Source organism: Amblyomma maculatum, chromosome 1 (assembly GCF_055883805.1).
Source record: "Amblyomma maculatum isolate TAMU_Amacu chromosome 1, ASM5588380v1, whole genome shotgun sequence".
Classification (NCBI taxonomy): Eukaryota; Metazoa; Arthropoda; class Arachnida; order Ixodida; family Ixodidae; genus Amblyomma; species Amblyomma maculatum.
The window spans coordinates 191,632,335-191,653,296 of NC_139344.1; the positions used below are offsets into that span (position 1 = coordinate 191,632,335).

Sequence of the window (20,962 nt, forward strand, 5' to 3'; positions counted from 1 at the left end):
CCTCTAACTGCGACGCCGCAGATGGCCTCGATAGCGAGGAGGGGAGCTAGATCGGCATTGGGGCAGAGATCAATGGCTACCACATTGCGTCTGTGGTTAACGCGGACGGCTTTGACATCCTTATGTTTACACAGCTCAGCGGCAATTTTGTCCCTAGGGTGGGCAAGAAAATTGTTCTTTTTGCCTACTGGGCGATACAGGACAGTGTCAAAGGCATGCTTTCGCTCAGGAACAAGTGTCCCAGATTGGGAAAAGCGAGCGGCAGGGCCCACCTTTTTTGTTGCTGCCGCGGACCGCGTGTTGTTGTTTCGGCTAGCAGACGACGCAGAGCCGCGAGGAGGATCTCTCTGGGGGGAGAGAGGCCGAAAGCGAGGGCGGCGGCGCTTGGGCTGCGGAGGCTGCCTGCCGGTGTGCTGCTGCCGGTGAGCTGACGCTCCGCTGGTGCCGCCATCTCTCGGTTGTGGAAGGAGGTGTGCTCGCTCGGCGGGTGGCGATGGCGAGCGGCGCCGAGCGCTTCCGCTGGTCTGGGTCCTTGGGCGGGCATCAACAGAAGGGCTTTGGGCAGCTGAGGATTGCCTTTCTGTCCGGTCCAGGCAGCTCTCCTCTGTGAAGGCGTCCTGTGTATCCGAAAGCGGGAGGTCAGTGCCCTCAGCGCGGGCAGTTTGGAGTTGCGCCATTTCGGCTACATCCCCAGTGGCCAGATGTGGGTCATGTGCGCCCTCCTCAGCGCGGGAAGTTTGAAGCTGCGCCACGTGGGCTACATCCTCGGCGCCCTCCTCAGCGCGGGAAGTCTGAAGCTGCGCCGCGTCGGCTGCTTCGCCAGTCGTCAGGTGTGCGTCAGGTGCGTCCTCCTCAGCGCGGGCAGTTTGAAGCTCCGCCACGTGGGCTACATCGTCGGCGCCCTCCTCGGCGCGGGAAGTCTGAAGCTGCGCCGCGTCGGCTGCTTCGCCAGTCGTCAGGGATGCGTCCTCCTCAGCGCGGGCACTCTGAAGCTCCGCCACGTGGGCTACATCGCCGGCGCCCTCCTCGGCGCGGGAAGCCTGAAGCTGCGCTGCGTCGGCCGCCTCGCCATTCGCGATGGATGGGTCATGTGCGTCCGCTTCAGCTGCGGAATCGTGGGCTGCTGTAATCGGTGTTGACACCCAGGAGGCATCGAAGCGTCGGAGTGTTGGCGGCTCAGGGGTTAGCACAATCGTGTGCTCCTCCAGATCCTCGAGCAGGTCAGGACTTGAGGGTCGCTGCGGGGGGGTACGAAACCCCTCCGAGGGTGGAGGCCGTTCGGTGGCATCCACAAACTTTTTCGCTTCTTCCTGGGCTTCCAGGATCTTAGAGGCCTCCTCACACAGCTTGCGGAGCATGCGGGAGCAGTCATAACTGCCCGCACGGCGGTGGCGGCCGAAGAGTCGGGCGCGGATGGCGGCAGGGTGAATTTCGCCCTCCATGGCTACGTCTCGTGAAGACGGTTTTTCTTTTTACGACGGATTAAAAAATAAAAAAGAAAGCCCCATGGTGGGGCGGAAATTAGGGGGACTAGGATGCGAAAGGTATGGAGGGGATATGAAATAGCTAGAATGAATAAAATTAATAATAATAACAGGAGCGATAGAAACACGGTGCCGTTGTCAGATGGGAGGAGGTTTGGCACCAGAGGGCGCCGCACCTCAAGGTCTCACATAACCTATCTACCCGTCATCATTCATACATCATCCCCGGCACTTCCCCCCCCTCCCGGATGTCCGGGAGGCGGAGGTATTTGTTTTGGGATGACGGCCATACCCTGGCAAGGGGGCAGTCGTGTGGTGACACGCACACAGCAGTCACCGAACACTATGCCAACTGCGTTTAAGGTCCCCGCTGTGCTAGCAGGCCAAACACAGGGAGACCGGACCTTCTTTGGACCTCGGATGTCCTGAAGGACAACACTAACTTTAAAGGGCTTCATATCGATACTGTTATGGTACGCCCAGAAACCTCGCAAATAATCGGTGGCCTGCTCCACATGTCTATGAAGTCTTGCTCGCTGAGGTGACGCTGCTCACGGCTTAGGTGAAACCAGACCTCCCTGCGGACTCGTGCGAGTACCTCATGAAGGCCTGGGACACTGCGCGAAAAAGCAGCGGCGCACCTGGCAGACCAGACTTGGTACATGCACTCAACGAGCAAGAGCACAAACTGTTTCACAGCATGCCTGGGTAACGGGTTGAGGTACCGGACAGTTTGATATGGCACTCCTGGAATGTTAAACAAGGTAGCCACTCGTCGAAGGAGGGCTGCTGGGAGAAGACATTGTGTAAAGATATGCACAAGGTCTTCACGACCACCACAGAACGGGCAGACTGGATGCAAGCTCGCTCGTGTGAATGCTTTGCTGCGGATGGGAAGCCGTCCGTGTGCAAAGCGATACATGAACGTTGCTCTGCTTGCATCCAAAAAGTCTGCCAGTATCAAATTCCAGCTTGGACGCATATTGGACAGATCTGTTTGAATATACCTAGGGGGGAGCTTCGGCGTCAAAAGATTGGCTAGATCTTTTAACGGTACTGCCAGAATATCTATGTCGGCCTGGAGGCCTCTGAGTCGCTCCAAGCCGTTAGCTGCTTGGGCGTAAAAGGGCGAAGGAGAGCCAGAACGGGGAACACAGTGCGAAAACGTGCTTTGCGAAAAAAGACGAAGGCGGGTGCTCAGGAAGAACGAGGTGAAGCTTCGAGTCAGGGACATGTCTGAATTCAGGGCTGTCTGGGTCCATCTGACGTGTAGCACTGCGGTTACTATGCCCTGGTCGGGGAGGCCAAGGCCTCCCTTGTCCCGAGGCTGTTTCACCACAGGCCTCCCGATTTGATCAATCATTCCGTTCCACAGGAAACGGAAGAGGATTCTCTCAAGCTGCAGCTTGGTACGTGCCGGCAGAGGTGTTATGCAGGCAACATACGTCAGGAACGAAAACAGAATTGACCGAACGACAGTAGCCCGTGCCGTGAGAGGGCACGCCAACGTCCCATATTCTCTAACTCTCTTCTCAAGCTTCTCTTTAGCAAGAGGCCAGTTGGTCTCAGATAACCCGTCGGAACGGAAGTGGAAACCTAATATACGAACTTCATCCCTCACAGGAAGGCCATGAGAGGGGTTTGGACTGGACGGTGCTTGCCTGATGTACAGGGTGGCACTCTTGGATTTATTCATGCTAGCCCCACTAGCCCTGCAGTACCCTTCTATGACGTTAAGGACGGAGCACACAGATGCCTCGTTCGGAACGACGATAGTCAGGTCGTCTGCATAGGCAAACATGGGGACAGGCGGAGAGCCTGGCGGTAAAGGAAATCTGCCTATCTGGGAGTCTTTTGCTAATCTTTGGAGGAGAGGTTCGATTGCAAGCACATAGAGAGCAGGTGATAGGGGACATCCCTGTCTAACTCCACGGCCTACATCGAAAGCCTGCGAAACCATACCTTGAACTGTTACCGCAGAGGTAGGCCTTGAGTACAAGACTCTCACCATCCTCTGAAAATCAGAGTGGAGGCCAGCCTCCTCTAACACTCTGAACAAGTAGGCATGACTAATGATGTCGAATGCCTTTTCTTGGTCGAATGAACAAAGAATACCTGATACATTACGCGCCTGCGCCCAAAGAAAGAGGTCTCTAAGGGCGAAACCATGAAGCTGGGTGGAGCGGCCTGGAACGCAACAAGCCTGATACGGACCTAATAGGTCGCTAATGAACAATGTTAACCGTTTGGACAGGCATCTCGCGATGAGCTTGTAGTCGCAGTTCAGGAGCGTGATGGGACGCCAGGCTCTCAGGTCAGTGCGTCTCGACTCGTCCTTACACAGGAGAGTGATCAGCCCCTCCCTTTGAGTATCTGACAAAGCCCCCTCACTAAGGAGCCTATTCACTAATGAGGTGAAAGGACCCCCCAGTTGCCCCCAAAATTTGACGTAAAACTCAACGGGGAGGCCGTCCGTCCCTGGACTACGATTCCGATTGGAAGCCTTAATGGCTGCTAAAATTTCCTCTGCCTCTAAAGGACCACCTGGGACATCTACCATTTTTGACGGCCTCTCAAAAGGAAAAGAGGTCGTTGACGGAGGAGGAGCTGTGTACAAATTAACATAAAACTGCCTTGCCAATTTCAAAATGCCCTCAGGTGTTTTTTCAATGGAACCTGTATCGGGATCAGTTACTGCTGAGAGGATCGACTCTGTGCGTGCTAAGTGGCGTCGGAGCAGATGCCTACTGCACCACGTCTCCCTTTCCCACTTTTCAGCGTGCAATGTGGCCCTCAAACAATTCCATCTGCGCTGGAGGAGAGCGCGATATTCTTTTCGAAGTGACTGCAGTGCAGCGGTCACCCCCGGTCCCCCGGAGAGCGGCGCGGAAGCCAGGAGGATCGCATCAGAGACTATTTTAATCTCTTCGCGCTCCTCACGTGCCCTCCGCATTCCCCAGGACCGGCAGCAATCGCGTACACTAGCCTTCACTCTATCCCAATCAGCACCATCGAGAGAATTATTCAAATCGGAGCTTAAAATAGACTTAATGTCATTCGCTACCTCCTTATCTAATAATAATCGCGGGTTGAGACGCCACGGTCCCTTGCCGCGAGGAGCTAACGAACCGTGAGCGAAGCGGAGAATAACTAATTTATGGTCACTAAGGGCTGTTGAAAATGTCCACATGGATTGCATGCTGGGCACCAGTGACTGAGAAACGTAGAACCTGTCGATGCGGCTCTGCACGCGCCTCCCAGACCAAGTCATGCCTGACTGTCCTGAGCGGAGCGAGCGCCATGCATCATCAAGCTCTAGCTCACTCACTACTGCCCCAAGCGCTTGCGCCCCATTGCGGTCCCGCCTCCTTGGGGTACCGCGAGTGGACACTCGGTCCGTAACATCAAGCACGCAATTAAAGTCCCCAACAAAAACAACTCTGGAAGGACCAACCAGGTATGCATCCAAAGACGAAAAGAATGCACCCTGGTCACAGCCCGTACATGGAGCATACACATTCACCACGCGTAAGCCGCAATCAAGATCAACAGACAAAACACGGCCATCAGAATCTCTAGAGTGGCGCAGGACTTTACCGCGAAAACGTTTCATTAAAATAATGGCAACGCCGCGGGAGCCCGATGCTCCATAGCTCCAAAAAGATCTGGTGCCAAAGGTTTTGTCGAAGTTCCCAATCTGGCTTAAGCGATAAACAAAAGTCTCTTGCAAAACCAGTATATCTATGTTCTTAGCTCGCGCGAGTTCAATAACCTCTGCTTGTTTCGGACGGCGAGAAATGCCGCGGCAATTTAATGTGGCAATGGTGAGAGCGGCAGCCATGGCGGTTTATTTATTTTAAAGGAACACTGCAACCAATTATTAACAGAACAACACTGGGAAAGGAAAGGGCGCTAGCTGGAGAACACAGCAGAGGGGAGCAAGAGACTTTCTAAGGGGGGGTTTCCGTACTCGAGGCGTCAGATGCCGCCTCGGGCGAGGAGGGGTAGGTAGTTGACGATAGCAATGAACAATCGCAGCGAAGACTCTTACAATGGACACAAGGGGTTGAAGATTCCTTCTCACCACTTTCGTCCATCTCCGTGTCCGAGCTGCCGTCGTCCGAGAGCACCGCGAACCGACCACCGGTGATCTCAACCTCCGGCCGTTTGGCAAGGGGCTGTTCCAAGGGTGACGCGGTGGAATTCCCATCCGAGTCCTGCTCCGAGCCCTGCTTCTTGCGGTTGGCGACACCGCCGCGCAAGCGGCGTTTCCTGGCTGTCCGCGCGGGCAGATAGTCAGTCTCAGCCGCCGCTGCATCGGCTGCGACAACCGGTTCCTCCGGTGCCGGTCGCACTCCGTCCGGCGTGACCGCGTGGTCAGCTAGCTCCGCAGGAGGAGGGGGAGAAGCAGCTTTACCCTCTCCACTGCTGGCGCCCCCGCCAGCTGGGACCTCAGGCGCGGTGGCGGGAGCGCCGCTGTCAGCTTCCGCGCGGTGTGAAGCCTCGTTGGCGCCACCCGGCACGGCGGCTGCTACGAGGTCTCCCTCGTCCTGGCCTGCCTCCACGTGGGTGATGACGACCTCGGACGATAGACCTAGGGAAGGTACATTCTCCGGAGGTGCCTCTGGCTCCTCCGAGATCGCTGCCACCGTCGAGTACGTCCGCTTAGTGCAGTCGGCATACCGGTGGTCACCGCCGCACTTGGGACAGGGTGCGTTGCACGTCTCGTGCCCAAACTTAGCGCACCGCGGGCACTGCGGCGTCGTGCATGCTGCGGACAGATGTCCTCCGCCGCCGCACTTGCGGCACACACGCACTACACCGTCGTACTCGCACTGCACTGTTTTCTCGCCAATTTTCAAGAGGTTTGGCAGCTCCCTGGTCATTTCCATGCGGACCCTGACATTTCCTGACGGAACGTCGGGGAACCCCGGGACATGCTCCATCGCTCTTCCTAATACCTTACCGTAAGCCTCCAGTTCTCTGGTCAGGAGAACTTCGGGCTGGTCCAGCTCGAAACAGTACACGCGCACTGTTTTGGTACGCACCCCTCGATACTCAAACGGGATATCTTGACCTTTCGCATGGACAACAGGTTCTGCTAGAAAGCGATCAACTGCTGCCCGTGTTTTGAAGTGCACTTCAAAACGACCTGCCCCAAAATCCTGAACTCCTCCTAGCTCATTCTTGGAAAACCTTTTAACAAGGTCCTTGCACAAATCGGTGTTCACAACACCTCTCGGAACGCGCGCATAGAACGTAAAAGGCCGCAGCCTGGACTGGCCTACCATCGCGGCTTAAGCCACGTGGCGGCCGGCTGGCGCCTCTAAGCTCCCAAAAAATGCGACGCACAAATATTCCGCGCTACACACTGAAACCAAGCAATCCCGCACTTACCAGCGTAGAACAAACGACGCGGTAATCCACTCCCAGGAAACAGATGATTCCTCAGGCGTGCCGGCGGGAACCCACTGCTGCTTGGCACTTTGTCCTAGCCATAGCGGCGGCAGACGGGCGTCAGACGTGAGCGACGGATAGGCTGAACATGTCACCACAAGGTTTTTTCATCCCCTGCCCTTTTCACGCCGAGGAGAAAACGCGCTTCCGCTGGACAACTCTCCAGCTGTTCTGCGCGACTTTGCATTGAAGCCATCTGGGGTAAGAAGGGGGCTATCTGGAGAAAAATAAAAATTAATAGGCTAGATGGTGAGAGAGAGAGGGGGGGGGGGGGTACATGACAGTATTTTTAAGACCTTCTTTTTGAAGTACATTAGTTAACATTAAGAGAACATTCTAGCTTCTGTTAGACACATTACACGAGATGTTTTATTTAATATTGTTATCTGTGGGAAGTGATAAAAGATATATGCTTCTCGACTGGCAGTAAATCGCACCAGCATTTTAATACAGCAGCACAAAGAGCCCCGTGGAGCAAATTTGGGTCAGCAGCTAGAACATACTGCAGGAAGCACGCAGTGTGTAGTGAACTGCACATAATTTCCTTATTTGCCAGTAACTATATATACCGCCACATAACAATCGGTATATGTGTGTACATATGCTGTATGAATGCTTATGGTCTAGCTTGCATGCAATATTATATATATATAGATATACCTATATCAGTCCTCGATTTGCTTGACAACTTCCTTCATCACCATATATATATAGCATTTAAAGGAGCGAACAGTCTCAGAGTGCAAGGCAAACATTTTTTTTTAATATTATTCATACTGTTGACATTTACGGGAATGTTGTCGTGTGTTGATTACTGGAATAAAGAGCATTAAGTGCAAAGCGGAAGGAAAAACAACGTGCCGATGGTGGGAGTCGAACCCACGACCTCCGAATGTAGCGTTCAGTGCTCTTCCAACTAAGCTACATCGACGGCTCCCCTCCACTTGCTTGGGTATATATGTTCACTAACCGGATATATATATATATATATATATCCGGTTAGGATAAGCACATGACTGCACTGCAGGCTTGCAACGCCCCTGTAAACTTCACAGCTGCCTTTTGGACAAGTCTGAAGTCATCTGAAAAGAAACATAGAACAAAAACAGAAAACCACAAGCACGAACAGGCAAAGGAATGAAAGAAAAATAAATGAAGAAGCTGCTATAAATGGCAAAGACCACACATTTACACGAGCGCAGCACAGTGAGAGCTCTGAAGCGAAGCCAGTACATAAAACGTCACTGGCTGGTCTGGGCATGGATCAAACAGACCGCTATGAGAGGGCCCGCTGAACCAGATGCAGACCAGAACCTGGCAGCGGCAGCAGAACAGCAGCACTGTTAGGCATTCAAGAGATTTTCACCCAGCATACAAATGGTCAACACATGTCGCGTCCTAGCGCTGGGCTGCCACTGCAAGCCGGAAATTGCTTGAATTCCTAAATGCAGCACACGGACCAGTTGCAGGAAGCCACTCACAATGCAGTGCGAGCTGTGGTGCCATGCCAATACATGAAAAGTCACCAGCTGGCCTGGATCAAACGGACCGCTATGAGAGGGCCCGCTGAACCAGATGCAGACCAGAACCTGGCAGCAGCAGCAGAACAGCAGCACTGTTAGGCATTCAAGAGATTTTCACCCCGCATACAAATGGTCAACACATGTCGCGTCCTACCGCTGTGCTGCCACTGCAAACCGGAAATTGCTTGAATTCCTAAATGCAGCACATGAACCAGTTTCAGGAAACCACTCACAGCAGTGCAAGCTGTGGGTCAGGTCTCAATTCTTTTGTCTAGCTTTAACGTGAGTTAACCGAGCAAACCTGAAAATGCCTATTGAATAAAATGTAGGCCGGAATTCGACAATGGCTACACCATGTTCACGTTCAAGGTAAATGTAACTTGCTATTTTGGAAGTACAATGCCAGCATCAAGTACTTTGTCCTGCCATGACACACGTCCAGCTTGAGAGAGAAAGTACCGCACGAGCTTTTCTCGCACTGCCTTTGCCTGAGCTCCATAGCTGTTGCTGCTGCACCTGCGAACAGGTGTAAAGACAGGACCTGTGCGCTCATCAGCTCTCCATTCACCATCAATTACTCGCCCATCCTCTCCCACCCTGTCAACATCTGCTGGGGAACAATACTGAAAAATGGTGTCCTCTTCATCATCAAGTGTCCTCAGGTAGTTATGCAAAAGCACAGTGGCCCATACTATTGTATCCACCGTTTTTGTAGAGGCCCTGATTTCCTGACGAAGGATCCTCCACTGGTTAGCCAAAATACCAAAGGCATTCTCTACGATACGCCTTGCTCGACATAGCCTATAGTTAAAAATCCTCCTTTCTGAGTTCAGGCTTGCTCCTGGGAAGGGTCTCATGAGATTTGAAGACAGTGGGAAGGCCTCATCCCCAACTATGACATAAGGAAGTTCTACAGAGGTGCCTGGGAGCAGTCTTGGTTCTGGTATGGAGCAAGAGCCCGCTCTGAATTCCTTCCCCAGTTCACAGCTGTTGAAGAGGCCAGCATCCCCACGAGAACCGCATTCCCCAATGCCTACTTTAATGAATCGATATCTGGCATCACACACAGCAAGTAGAACTGTGCTGAAGCCACCCATGCAGTTGTGGAACATTGTTCCAGAGTTAGCAGGCGCCTCTATCTTAATGTGCTTCCCATCAATTGCCCCAATACAATTTGGAAAATTACAAAGGTCTTCAAATTCAAAAGCTATTCATCTCTAGTCAGCTGTGGTTGGCTCTGGGAGATACAAGGGCTGAAGAACTTGCCGCAAGGCAATGCATGTTTGCCTCACAATACGGCCTGTTATAGAGTCGGAGATCCTGTACGACTTTGCTATTATCCTCAACGTGGAACCGTGTGCCAGGTACCTGCAAAAATAGGAAACCCAGTGAGTAGGACCAATGCAAAGCACTATTTGTACATGGAACAAACTTTTAGGCACAGATGTCATTCAGTGAAGCAGTTTATAATTTGGTTTACGGGTTTAACGTTGCAAAGTGAACCAAGGTTATGAGGGATGCTGTTAGGTTAGGAGGGTCCGAAAATTTTGACTACCTGGGGCTCGTTAAAGTGCGCTAACATTGCAATGTACACAGGCGCCTTGCTTTTTGCCTCAATTGAAAAGTAGGCACCACAGCCTGGATCAAATACAAATCCTTGAGTTCAGGAGTAAGTGTCCATCACCGAACTGATATGGTGGTGAGATACTAGTTCATATTGTTGAAAAGCATGAAATGCAAGCACAATCTCAAACAGGCAATACATAGGCATGGAACCACTCTTTGATTAAGAATGAAGTACTTAGTACAAGCATGAAGAATTTTGGAATTATTATTCTATTAGTCAGCAGATCACTACATCTGCAACCAATCATTAGCTGTAATAAAAGAATCGGCGTAGTCGGAGTCTTACTACACCTGCCCCCTTTGCTTCATATCTCAGAGCTGATCTGATGTCATAAAAGTCCTTGAGGGCAAGGAGCAGTAGTCGAAGAATGAGACTATGCAAGGCTTGGCAGTGGTATTTTTCTTTCGTATAGGTTGTGCCTACTTTGAACACAAAGTGCAGTGCCACTGGCATTCACACCACTAATGTTTCTGTTAACTAAACAAGGGAACATGCAAACAAATCTCGGAACACACTTGCTGCAATGCCTGAAGTCAGAGGCACTTTGGCAATGAGTTTCCTCAGTACCGAGCCAGGCCACTGAGCTCTTGTTCACTTGTACTGTTTGGTTTCGGTTTGTAGGACTACAAAATACTGACAGCAAGCTAAACAGTGAAGCAAATATTCACAATATTCTAACATATTTTCACATTTCTACTTAGCACTGGTCGATGGATGTCTTGCATTGTTTGTAAAATAAGGTATGTGCAATCAAGAAACAAACTGGGAGATCTCACGAAAAGCACATGGTGTACTAGACATGGCAATACTTGACAATATAGAATTGACCACAAATGTAAAGGAATGTTTACAGCCACAATAAAAAGTTAGTATAATCCAAAATGACATTATTGCCTTCTTGACTGAGCAGATGTTGAAATGCTGAAAGGATGATTACATGCAGGAGCTAACCATAAGCACTTAAAAAGCTTACTAGTACAGCTGTGACTATGCACACAAGTAGAACAAGAAAGCCCATGAGGCACTGTGCACTGTGAATTACAAGTAAACAGTACATTTTTTTTTCATACATGCGGTGCAATAACTAAAGAGCTTAAAATGTGGATGCACCTTAAACACATGACAGCATTGCATACATCTGCACATGGTATATGCAACTTACACGTCACTGAATTGTAAAAAAAAAAAAAAAAAAAAAAAAAAAAAAAAAAAAAAAAACCGCTTACCTTAATGTGAATGCCAGCTTCTCCCCAGCTGACAAACTGACCACTGAGGCTTTGAGTGGCTCAATCAGAGGTCTAACTAACTCTAGGAGACTGTCAAACCTGCACAATAACAACAGCATAATGAAACACTTGTCTATTGAATAAAATGAGTTAGACAACCCCACGTTTCCTGTACGCAAAAAAGCACGGCAGATGCATGTATGCTGAGTAACAAGGGCGATATGCTACAGCGGCCACGGGTAAAATTAAAATTAGTTCATGCTTTTTACTGACTGAGAAATTCATGAACGTGATGTTGGCCGTACTCCTTCGTATCGGGTGAGCCTAGGTAATTACCGCGAAGCTGAGGCAAAAAAACACACAAAAAAACAATAATAATAGAACCAACTAGGCAAGAAATTGATGTCCATACTTTATTTTTTTCATTGACGAGCACTTCCGCGCCTTTGGTTCGCTTCGTTGAGGTTAATAATGCACAAATGTAACCGCGTTTGCATTCCCAGTCTCTTTCATAGTTATGAGTAAAACAAACTTAGTAATAAAGTTTTCACACGCTCTATGCTCTGACGGATGAAAACGCACTTCCCATCTCATGCATCCCTGACGCGAGCACACTACCTGCACCGGCGTACTGCGCTAAGAAATTCACGAAATACAGGCAAGGATGATATGAACATGTACTACTTACCTTTCCACAGACATGCGGAAGTACTGGAAGAAGTCTGTGCCGTCTCCGCTCCTCATGTCCCGCACCAACGTAAAATACTCGCCGAGTCGACGCCGATCTCTCAAAAGACGTTTTGTAGGCTTACGCCTTTTACGTTGCTGCTGGTGGATTACGTCGGCGGCGATGAACTGACCAACTAATCGCTACTGGCGGCCATGTAGGTAGTCAGGCGCTCTGCTGAACTGCTACTCATGTGGTAGCTGACGAGAGCCATCGACCACACCAAAAGCCTCGACAGAAACCACGCCATGGCGATTCCGACACAGCCGAGATGCAGCACGCTAGAAAGGAAGACATAGAGAAAGAGATGAAGACGCGAAAGAGCTCCGCGGTGGTCACGCAGCAGTTGGAGTATGATGGTATTGGACGGAAGGCGACGCCCGAACGCGCCAATCGGGACGCTGGAACCGTCCGGCTGACCAGCAGTCAGCAAAACGATCGTACAACACCCTTTCCGCACCACGTCCGCTTGAGGCAGAAAACGTGCGGGCCGCATGCGTGCGGAGCGGGTCAAAAAAGCAACCGTACAGCGGCCTTTAAAAGCATGCTGTCTGCTCCGCGCTGCTCTCCAGCACGTGTTTGCCCGCGCGCACTCGGTTGTTCCTCTCCTCCTCCGGCCGCATTCTGGCTGCCGTCGCGCTCCAACAAAGGAGGCAAGAAAAAAAAACTGGAATGAAAAAGTGACGGCGCGCCTTTTCGCAAAACTCGTGAAAGTGTTTTTCGCTCTTCTCTCTTTCGTATTGAAACGATGGTTGTCGTTTTTTTTTTTTTTTTAGGTATCTCGTACCGCTCGTATCTCGCACCTCTGTTTGTAACTGGCGGTGCCGCAGCAGCCATCGCAGAACCAAGTCGGCCTCAAGAAACAGATATATGTCATTAATGCCATCACTCGGCGCTTATAAAGGGAAAACACATACGTTAATCGTTCTATCCTCATACGCGATCCTGCTTTGGGAGCTCAAAACTGCGCATTCGCTAGAGGAAATAACTGAACTAGGGATTGCACAGCATAGCTGTGCAATCCCTAGTTCGCATCGCCTAAAACGTCTGTCCCCAAAGAGTTGAATAGGCCCCTTTCAAGTGAGCAGTCACAAATGGAAAGGAAGCTCCCCAACCAGCGCCCGGAGCACTCGTCGCTGTGTACACGCGTATCAATTCTCAACGAGAAGGCTTGACCCTTCATTCTCTGAACAACATGGAAGAGACATCAAGAGGTGCCGCCTCAAGTCCTTCAAAATACCTGTCGCTTGCCTCTGTCTTCGAGTACCGAATTCGCGTTCATGTGTTTTTTTTTTAGTCTGAGCCTGCCAACAAGCGCTCTTTGAAAACAATGTCCGCGGCGATCAATTAATCATAATTTCTCACTTTCGAAAGCACCGATAAAAAGCGTGCCTCCAGCCAGCCTCTATGTCAGCCGGGGCACAGAAAAAAGCAAAAATAAGAAACACCACTGGCAAAGAGCGCCGGCTTTGCACGCACAGACGCACGACCATCCCCCCCTCGTCCTCACTCTCCTTCTCCCGCTCCGCTTGCACGCGCGGCTGCCTGTAGCACGCGCTCCCGAGCGAGCGGGCTGCGCAGACTCCGCAGACAGCCGCGCGCTGCGCGGGTGCGCGTAGGTTTTGTAGTTCCGCTCCGCTGGAAACCGAGCGCTGGCGTCGCGGAGCAAACTCCAGCTTTGGTGCGGCTACTATCTTTCCGCGCTTGGTGCCTTCCGCGGCTCGGCTCGCGGCAGCAGTTTTTTTCCTTGTGTGTGCGAGTGCGCGCAGTATGCTCGGATACCTTCACCAACCTGTGTGCGCTGCAAGGTCATCGATTGCGCAGTTGTGCCAATTCCTAGTGTCAAAGGATTGTCACCTTTGACGCAACAGTGGTTCATGGCAATAACACATCAAGACGGACGACCCCGGCGAAAGCGACCGCATTTGGAAGTGAGTACAGCGATCGCGTTTCGTAAAAATCTGCACAGCGGAGATTATATGAATATGTATGCGTGACATAGGAGTGAATCTACTGACACATTTTAACACGAGAGCGTTAAGGAATTCGTTACTCCGATAACCAGGCGTAGTCGGCGCAGTGGCGTCCGTGCGTGTATGTCGAGTGCCATAAAGAAGGTGCTACCGTGTTCCACTCTTGCAATTTTGCGAAGCTTATAACCAACCTCCTTGTTTTTGGTAATCCAAGGCGTTGGTTGAACAGACTGTCTTCAAAGAATTAAGGTTTTTTTTTTTTTTTTTTTTTTTTTAACATGCTTGTCTTCGCAAGTGGCGCGCTCTACTCTCATATTACTTATTACAGGCTGTGGGGACAGTCTGAGCTGCAGCGCAAACACCTAATGCATAACTGCCGTGTACAATGTGATAATCGCTCAAGCTCGCGAGCTTGAAAGTGGTTGTGCCCCACTACAAGAAAACAGAATTTCAGATAGTGGTTGCCTTTTCTGTGCTTGAAATTATTAAAGCGCGTGTTATTAGCGTATTTTAATTTAGGTATGGCCTGTATGATACTGCCTTCTGAACTGTTTAGCTTATTTTTTTTTCTTCGCATCGTAACATCAGTTCATGTACTGTTTGGATTTGGTTGTTATAGTCCGCTGCTTTCCCCAAAAAACAAGTAGTTCCCTAGTAGTAATTATTTAACTTGTTTCCTTTTTTAGGTGTGAGGATAAAGCAATTTATTTTCGTGTTCAGTACTAATATTAAACAGGAAGAGTGCACTAGAGGATTGAGGCAATATTGTGGAAGCTGTTCATTGGGCTGTAAATCCTTATGAATCACCAACTAGCGGTCCGATTGGATCTCCCTACAGCTTTATCCGTGAACCTGCCAGGTATAAAACATGTTCATGCATGAAATTAAGCTTGCAGTAAATTTCAGTGCTGTGTATATTGGTTTACTTTGTGTGCTCTATATATCTTGTTCCTGGCCACTGCTGTATATTGATGTTTCACTGTAGTAAGGCTGTTGAATGATAATTGCAGGAATTTCGCCAGGGACCTGGATGCCTTGTGAGCAAGCCGGGACCTGCCAGGGACTGAGCTGGATGCCATGATAAGACTCTATATCTATAATCTTTCTTAATAAATTGATCAGACCACCTGACAATTGCTTCCTGTCATTGTACGATCATCTGGTGCCTGACAATTGTAGCTGACCAATGGGTGTCTGTCAGTTGGAATGGTCCATTTGGTGCCTACCTGTTGGGGCTGACCATTTGGTGTTGGCCAATTGGAATAGCTCAGTTGGTATTTTCCAATCGGTATTCTTCAAAAGTGCCGAAAACACATTAGGGAATTTCCAATTGATTCCAATTGATGATTTCCAATTGGAAAGCAATAGTTATTTTTTTGCCTGGGCCGCGCTCAAGCCATCCGGCATGTTGCAATCTATTAAGCCACTCCTGACATGATTCGAGAAAGTGGGTATGGACCTTTTAGGTCCATTTCCTTTATCCTCGAACGACCACAAGGGGATCGTAATCGCCATGGACTGCCACAGACTACTTGACACGCTACACTGAAATAAAGGTGAAGTTGTTCACTTTTTTATCAACGACATTGTGCTTAGACGCAGTGCACTGTCGACCATCATTACTGACCGAGGCAAGGTTTTAACAGCTCGGCTGCTGCAGGACACCTTAACTCAGCCATACCGATTTCTTTCTTCTCACCTTGTCATCGAGGTGATGTTTTCCTTTCGCGTGCATGAGGGGGGTGGGGGGATAATGCCACGTGCCTAGCACCGCACGGCCGCCGCGCTTGGGAACAGCGACGATGTTGTGACCGTTGGCTCGAGAGGCGTGCTGGGGGCTGAACCCTGATATCAGTGCTGGAAGCCGACGCTCCTTGGGGCTTGTCTTGACAATATTTTGTACAGTCTAAATGTTTGGGTTTGCCACACCATGTGCCATGCCTAAAATTAGTGGCTCTGTACAGAAATGTGCATGCATACCGTAATTTACTTGTCTGAGGCTGTAATAAAACCGAAACATTTGACAATTTTATATGTATCCAAACGCAAATCGTACGTAACTTCCACGTAGCACACAAAGGTTGAGAAATGACTTCATGTGTAGCTTGTTTGGACTCGACAGGTATAATTGCCTGCAAGAATTTTGCATTTATGAGTGCACCACTTTGTTTTGATATTTCAGGGTTGAAAAGGAGGTGTCAGTAGACTCAAAGGAAGCTTATTTGCAAAGACTCAGGAGGATGTTGCTGGACAGTCCAAGTCACCTCTGCCGCCTGGGTATGTGGCTGACGAGAATGGAAGCTTCTATCTTTTCCAAGATAATGCGTATTACCCAATTGTATACTTCTGATCTTGTTACCGAGGGGAACCTTGCTGATTGAAAAATGCAGACATGCTCTGCTATTGATGTCAGATTAGCAGTGAAGGTGGTAGAGTGATCTAGTCTCAGTTCCCTACTGTAGCTCAGCTGAATGGCATTTAGCTTTGGTGATTAAGTTTTATTAATGTCAACTGACGCTAATGAGACTCATGAATTGTGTATTGACTATGGTAGCATGCACAGTGTTCTAGCGTATGGCCATGAATGGTAGAAATGGTACGTCTAATTTGCTTCTCTAGCAAGTATTGTTTCTTCAGCTGCCGTAAAATTTGTTTATTTCTTCCCCAAATGTTTCTGGGCTGGGATCTCTCCTTGCTACACTGGAGAGAAATAAAAATTAAAATTATTGAATTTGGTAATAACATACTGATTAAACTGGCCAATGCATCTCTGTACTCCCTATGGTATCCTCTTGTTTCCATAGATTATTTGGTAGGTGTTTGTTCTCAGCCTCACCTGGATCCCATAGCACTCCACTACGGTACCTCTTTCTCTCTCACTCCCGCCTTTCCTTCCCATATAGCACAGCTTGTGTGTTCGGCGAGAAGTGTGAAGGATACCGTACGTTTCTTTTCATGTAGTACACAGATTTTCAATTTACGCAGTTATTTGCAAGGCACCCATGTACTGTGCAATGTCAGTGCACATTGAAGAACCCCAGGTGGTTGAAATTTCCAGAGCCCTCCACACTATGGCATCTCTCAGCCTGAGTTGCTTAACCCTATAAGCTAAACAAATTAAGCTAAACTAAATGTCTTCAGTTGGTTTGTTTTTTTTGGGGGAAAAAAAGCGCAGTATCTGCTTCACCCCTCAGTGGATACCGACACAAAGTGGACATATTACAAATGTTAGACAATTTTGCTAGGCTCTGAATCTCCGAATTAGTGCATATGTGTTTTACAAATCAAGTCCTCGTAGTCCTGTGTGCACTTTTTATTTTATGTAGATATTGCAGTCAATGAAACTTGAAACCTTTGGCTTTATTAAAGGAGAAAAATGACTCTGATATTGTTTGGGCAGAGGCTGTTTCTCTTATTTTTTCACTGGTGCATATGACACCCCCTGGAAAAATATTTCTGGCTATGCTCCTAGTCTGTAATGCTTTGTTTCCTGCTTGTCAAAAGCACTAAACAATGCTTTACTAATGCATGTACCAGAATAACATAGTTATGGTAGCCGTGGTACCATCCAAGGTGGCAGAGCCAATAATTAAATTTTGTTTAGCCTTTATAGTTTGTTCAGGGTGGCAGACCTGTGCACATTAGGTCAAAATTTGTATTTCCCCAGCATTTGAATGTGGCATAACACTACTGCCAGTCCTGCTTAGATGTTCTTATGATGGCATATTTTGTGGGCATCGTGTGTAGGGTTATTATGTCTGTTTATTTACTATTATACTGCAATCTTTGAAGAAAGCATTTTGCCTGTTGACGATATAACAAAAAAAAAAAAAAGATTAATTTTAAGTCTGCAAGAAACTGAAACCAGCTAGAAATACAAAAAACTTATACTTAAAAACTGAGCTTAGAAAAGTTCCTCAAGCTGGTGATGTTTTCCTGTCAAACAGTTTGGTGAGTGCTGCGTGCATGCATTTTGTGTAGCGTCACACTGGGAGTAGGTGTAGTTTTTGCTCACTGGGATGCAATGAGAGAACATGTCTTGTGTGAAAGAAGACTTGCTCATAAAAGCAGAGGAAAATGCATCTGTGCTTAGTGGATGTCGTAAAATGTGCGTAATTATTCCATACAGTAGTCAACTGTCAAGTTTTGCATGGAAATAAATCCCATGCTCTCGCTGCTTATAACAATTCATCAGTTTCAAAAAAGGGAGAAATTGTAGTCTCACATGCTAATAAAAAGCTTTAATTAAATGGGCCGAGCCAGATTTATTGCTGGCACATTTGTATTTTGCAGTGTTAGCTGTTCAAGGCAAACGCTTCTGCGCGAACCATGTTTGTTGTCATCATTGTCGCAGAGCATCCATGCAGCTGAGGGTAATCAGAACGAGGGTGACACCTAGCACAGGGCGCCATGCCACTGGGGTGCTGTAATGAGACCACCTGTGCTCATAGTGCCTCATGGCAACTTTCTGAATTCAAACAGAGGGAAGGTTCCCAGGAAAATCATGTTTGTGTTCATACTCATTTCACGTCTGGGTAGCCAGATGTGACTGGGAGGACACCTTGTATGACATCCCGCACAGGTTACATCTTTCTTTCTCCCTCCCCCTAGTTGTTACCAAATGTGCTCATGTCTCTTTTAAAACAAAAAGTGGCTTTTTGACAGCTGTTAAAAATATCCCTTTAGGTTCAACAACATTATGCTTCTTTCTGTGCACACAGTGTGTTCGAGTCAAAAGTAGAAAAAGAAAATGAAAAGGCACTGTATGATCAGTAACTTGTTTCCTTTTTTCCCTTCAGAAAAAAGAAGCCAGGTGGAGCAGGAAATGTGCTGAACCAGCTGTTCAGCAAGAAGCAGAAAATTAGTACACTGGTTAGTGTTGACCTTCTCTTTTACGTAGTAAGAATGCTGATCAGTTTAGAATGCAGAACACATTTCATTGTTTAACACTATTGATGGTCAGGATTTTTTTATGATAGGTCATTCTAACTTTGGTACTCGTAATCGCATTATGTATGCTGACCCTGTAATTTGCTGTTTTCTTTTTTCTTTTTATAATAAAATGAAAGCCAGGAGCAAGTAATCAGTGTAAAATTCAGTTTGGACTTAACCCTGTTTAACTGTCCTACAGTGTTTAGCCTTGCTTACTCTGTCTTGGCTGCCTTTCAACCCTTGCTCAGTTTCCTTTGACTTTTTTTTACCCATCTTCTGCACCTTGTTCTGTCTGTAAACCATAAAACATTTTCTAGACAGCACTGCGCAGAGGCTCCATGAGTGCCATTGTGTAGTCACCAAAGCCATTTTATCATGCACTTTGTGGCATCGTTTCATGAACCAACAATGTTTTCAACACGATAGTGGTTACAACTCATAACTTCTTGGAGTCTTGTATATCCATTGTCAAAAGGAAGGCAACTTTGTTGAATATAAATTGAATTTCCTTGAATCCAAAGCCAAATGGTCGAGGTTTGTTGTGCACCATGTAATTCATAGAACCACATTTAGACTGAATACACATCTGTTCAGCAATGCATAAAATATTGGCGACTAAAATTGACGTTTTTGACGAGCATTGCCTTCCATTTACTTTTTGATGGTACCTGTACTGGTAAGGTATTGCATTGGTGCTGAGTTATTGATTTGCTGAGATCATGAAATGAAAACAGTATGCAATATGGCTGGTTATTTGGGGGAAAAAGCCTTTCATTATCGTCCAAGATTTGCATCCAGCATAATGTTTTTTTTCTTTCTTTTTGTGCCTTGGAAGGGGGACGACTATATACCGCCTGTGTTACTGCTTGGACAGACTTTGTTATTCTTCTTGCATGTAATATGAAAAGTGAGAGGCCTGATGCATTCTTAGCTGCTTCGTTGATGAGGTTCTTTGTTGTAGAAGCATAGAAGGGTCAGGGTGTGGGCTAGTGGGTAATTAAACTATGGCCACCCCAATGGTGACTTCCAAATTTAGTTGGGGTGCGCCCAGAATTTGGCATGCTTTTGCTTTTGTAGTTCATGATTGATTGTGCCCTGATGTAGTACAAGCTAGTACAAGCTTCAGTGTAGAGCTCCGCTCTCTAACAGGCAGGAAAAGTCAAAACTGGACTGGGACAGCTACAAGCAGAGTGAAGGCATTGCAGAGGATCTGCAGAATACAATCGAGGCAACGACGGGTAAGTAACTGTAGCATTTTCCCACACTTTTATTTGCCGACCCATGTCTGTTTACTTGATTTTGTCCTTGGGGCTTGTTTTAGAGTAACTTTGAGAAATACAGTCACGCAGACTTGAAGTCATTTGTAGAGATAAGCTGCGTAAGTACACAAGTGGTTCTTGCTATATTTCAGATTTGAACTTTGCTTCAGTGGCATGACAAATGACACCCATTTCGATCATTGGTATACCTCCTATAGTATTTGCTGATCTTATACTGCTATGAAACAGTCAACGTAAAAGCATGGGCTGCCTGATGTCAAGTTAATAGAAATGACAACAGAAATCTGCATTCGATTTTAGATTTTTTAAAACATTATTTTCCGTCCTTCTAATTGGCAGGAAAGGCCAATGAAAAATTTTGATCAAGTCTCACTCCACATACAGCTGACAGTGACAAGGCAGCAGAATCAGTGTACTGTATACTATAGAAAAGGAACGAAGCTTTGGCAGTTTCTGTGAAAGGCAGAACAAAGTAACCGAGGTACAATAAAGGTAGGGGTATACAAAAAGGGCAGTGGTGAAATAATGTGTATATTGGTATTTATAAAAAAAAATTGTTTTTCTATAATTTTGCCAACTTAGTTGGGACTAAGGTTTAACTGCAGGGTTGGCAGCTGTAATTTTTTCTTCAGAATTTTAATGACCATTATGGTTTGTGTCACTGCAGGTGGGTGGAGCAAATGTGGGTTAAAATGAAGAAGCAGTGTTAAGGCATTGATCTGTTATATTCCCT

General features: G+C 47.8%; 2 protein-coding genes across 2 annotated transcripts in view; both read left to right on the plus strand.

Moving 5' to 3' along the window:
* The window catches only part of LOC146205249 (organic cation transporter protein-like), a 79,383-nt gene extending 62,718 nt beyond the window's left edge, over window positions 1-16,665 (plus strand). Inside the window, exon 10 of the mRNA XM_084582939.1 lies at window positions 16,200-16,665. Within this exon, the coding sequence (XP_084439065.1) occupies window positions 16,200-16,398 (199 nt within the window). The 3' untranslated portion in view covers window positions 16,399-16,665. The remainder of the gene's footprint in view (window positions 1-16,199) is intronic.
* Window positions 1-20,962, plus strand: part of LOC146205251 (organic cation transporter protein-like) — a 199,655-nt gene that overhangs the window by 41,672 nt on the left and 137,021 nt on the right. The window lies entirely within an intron of this gene.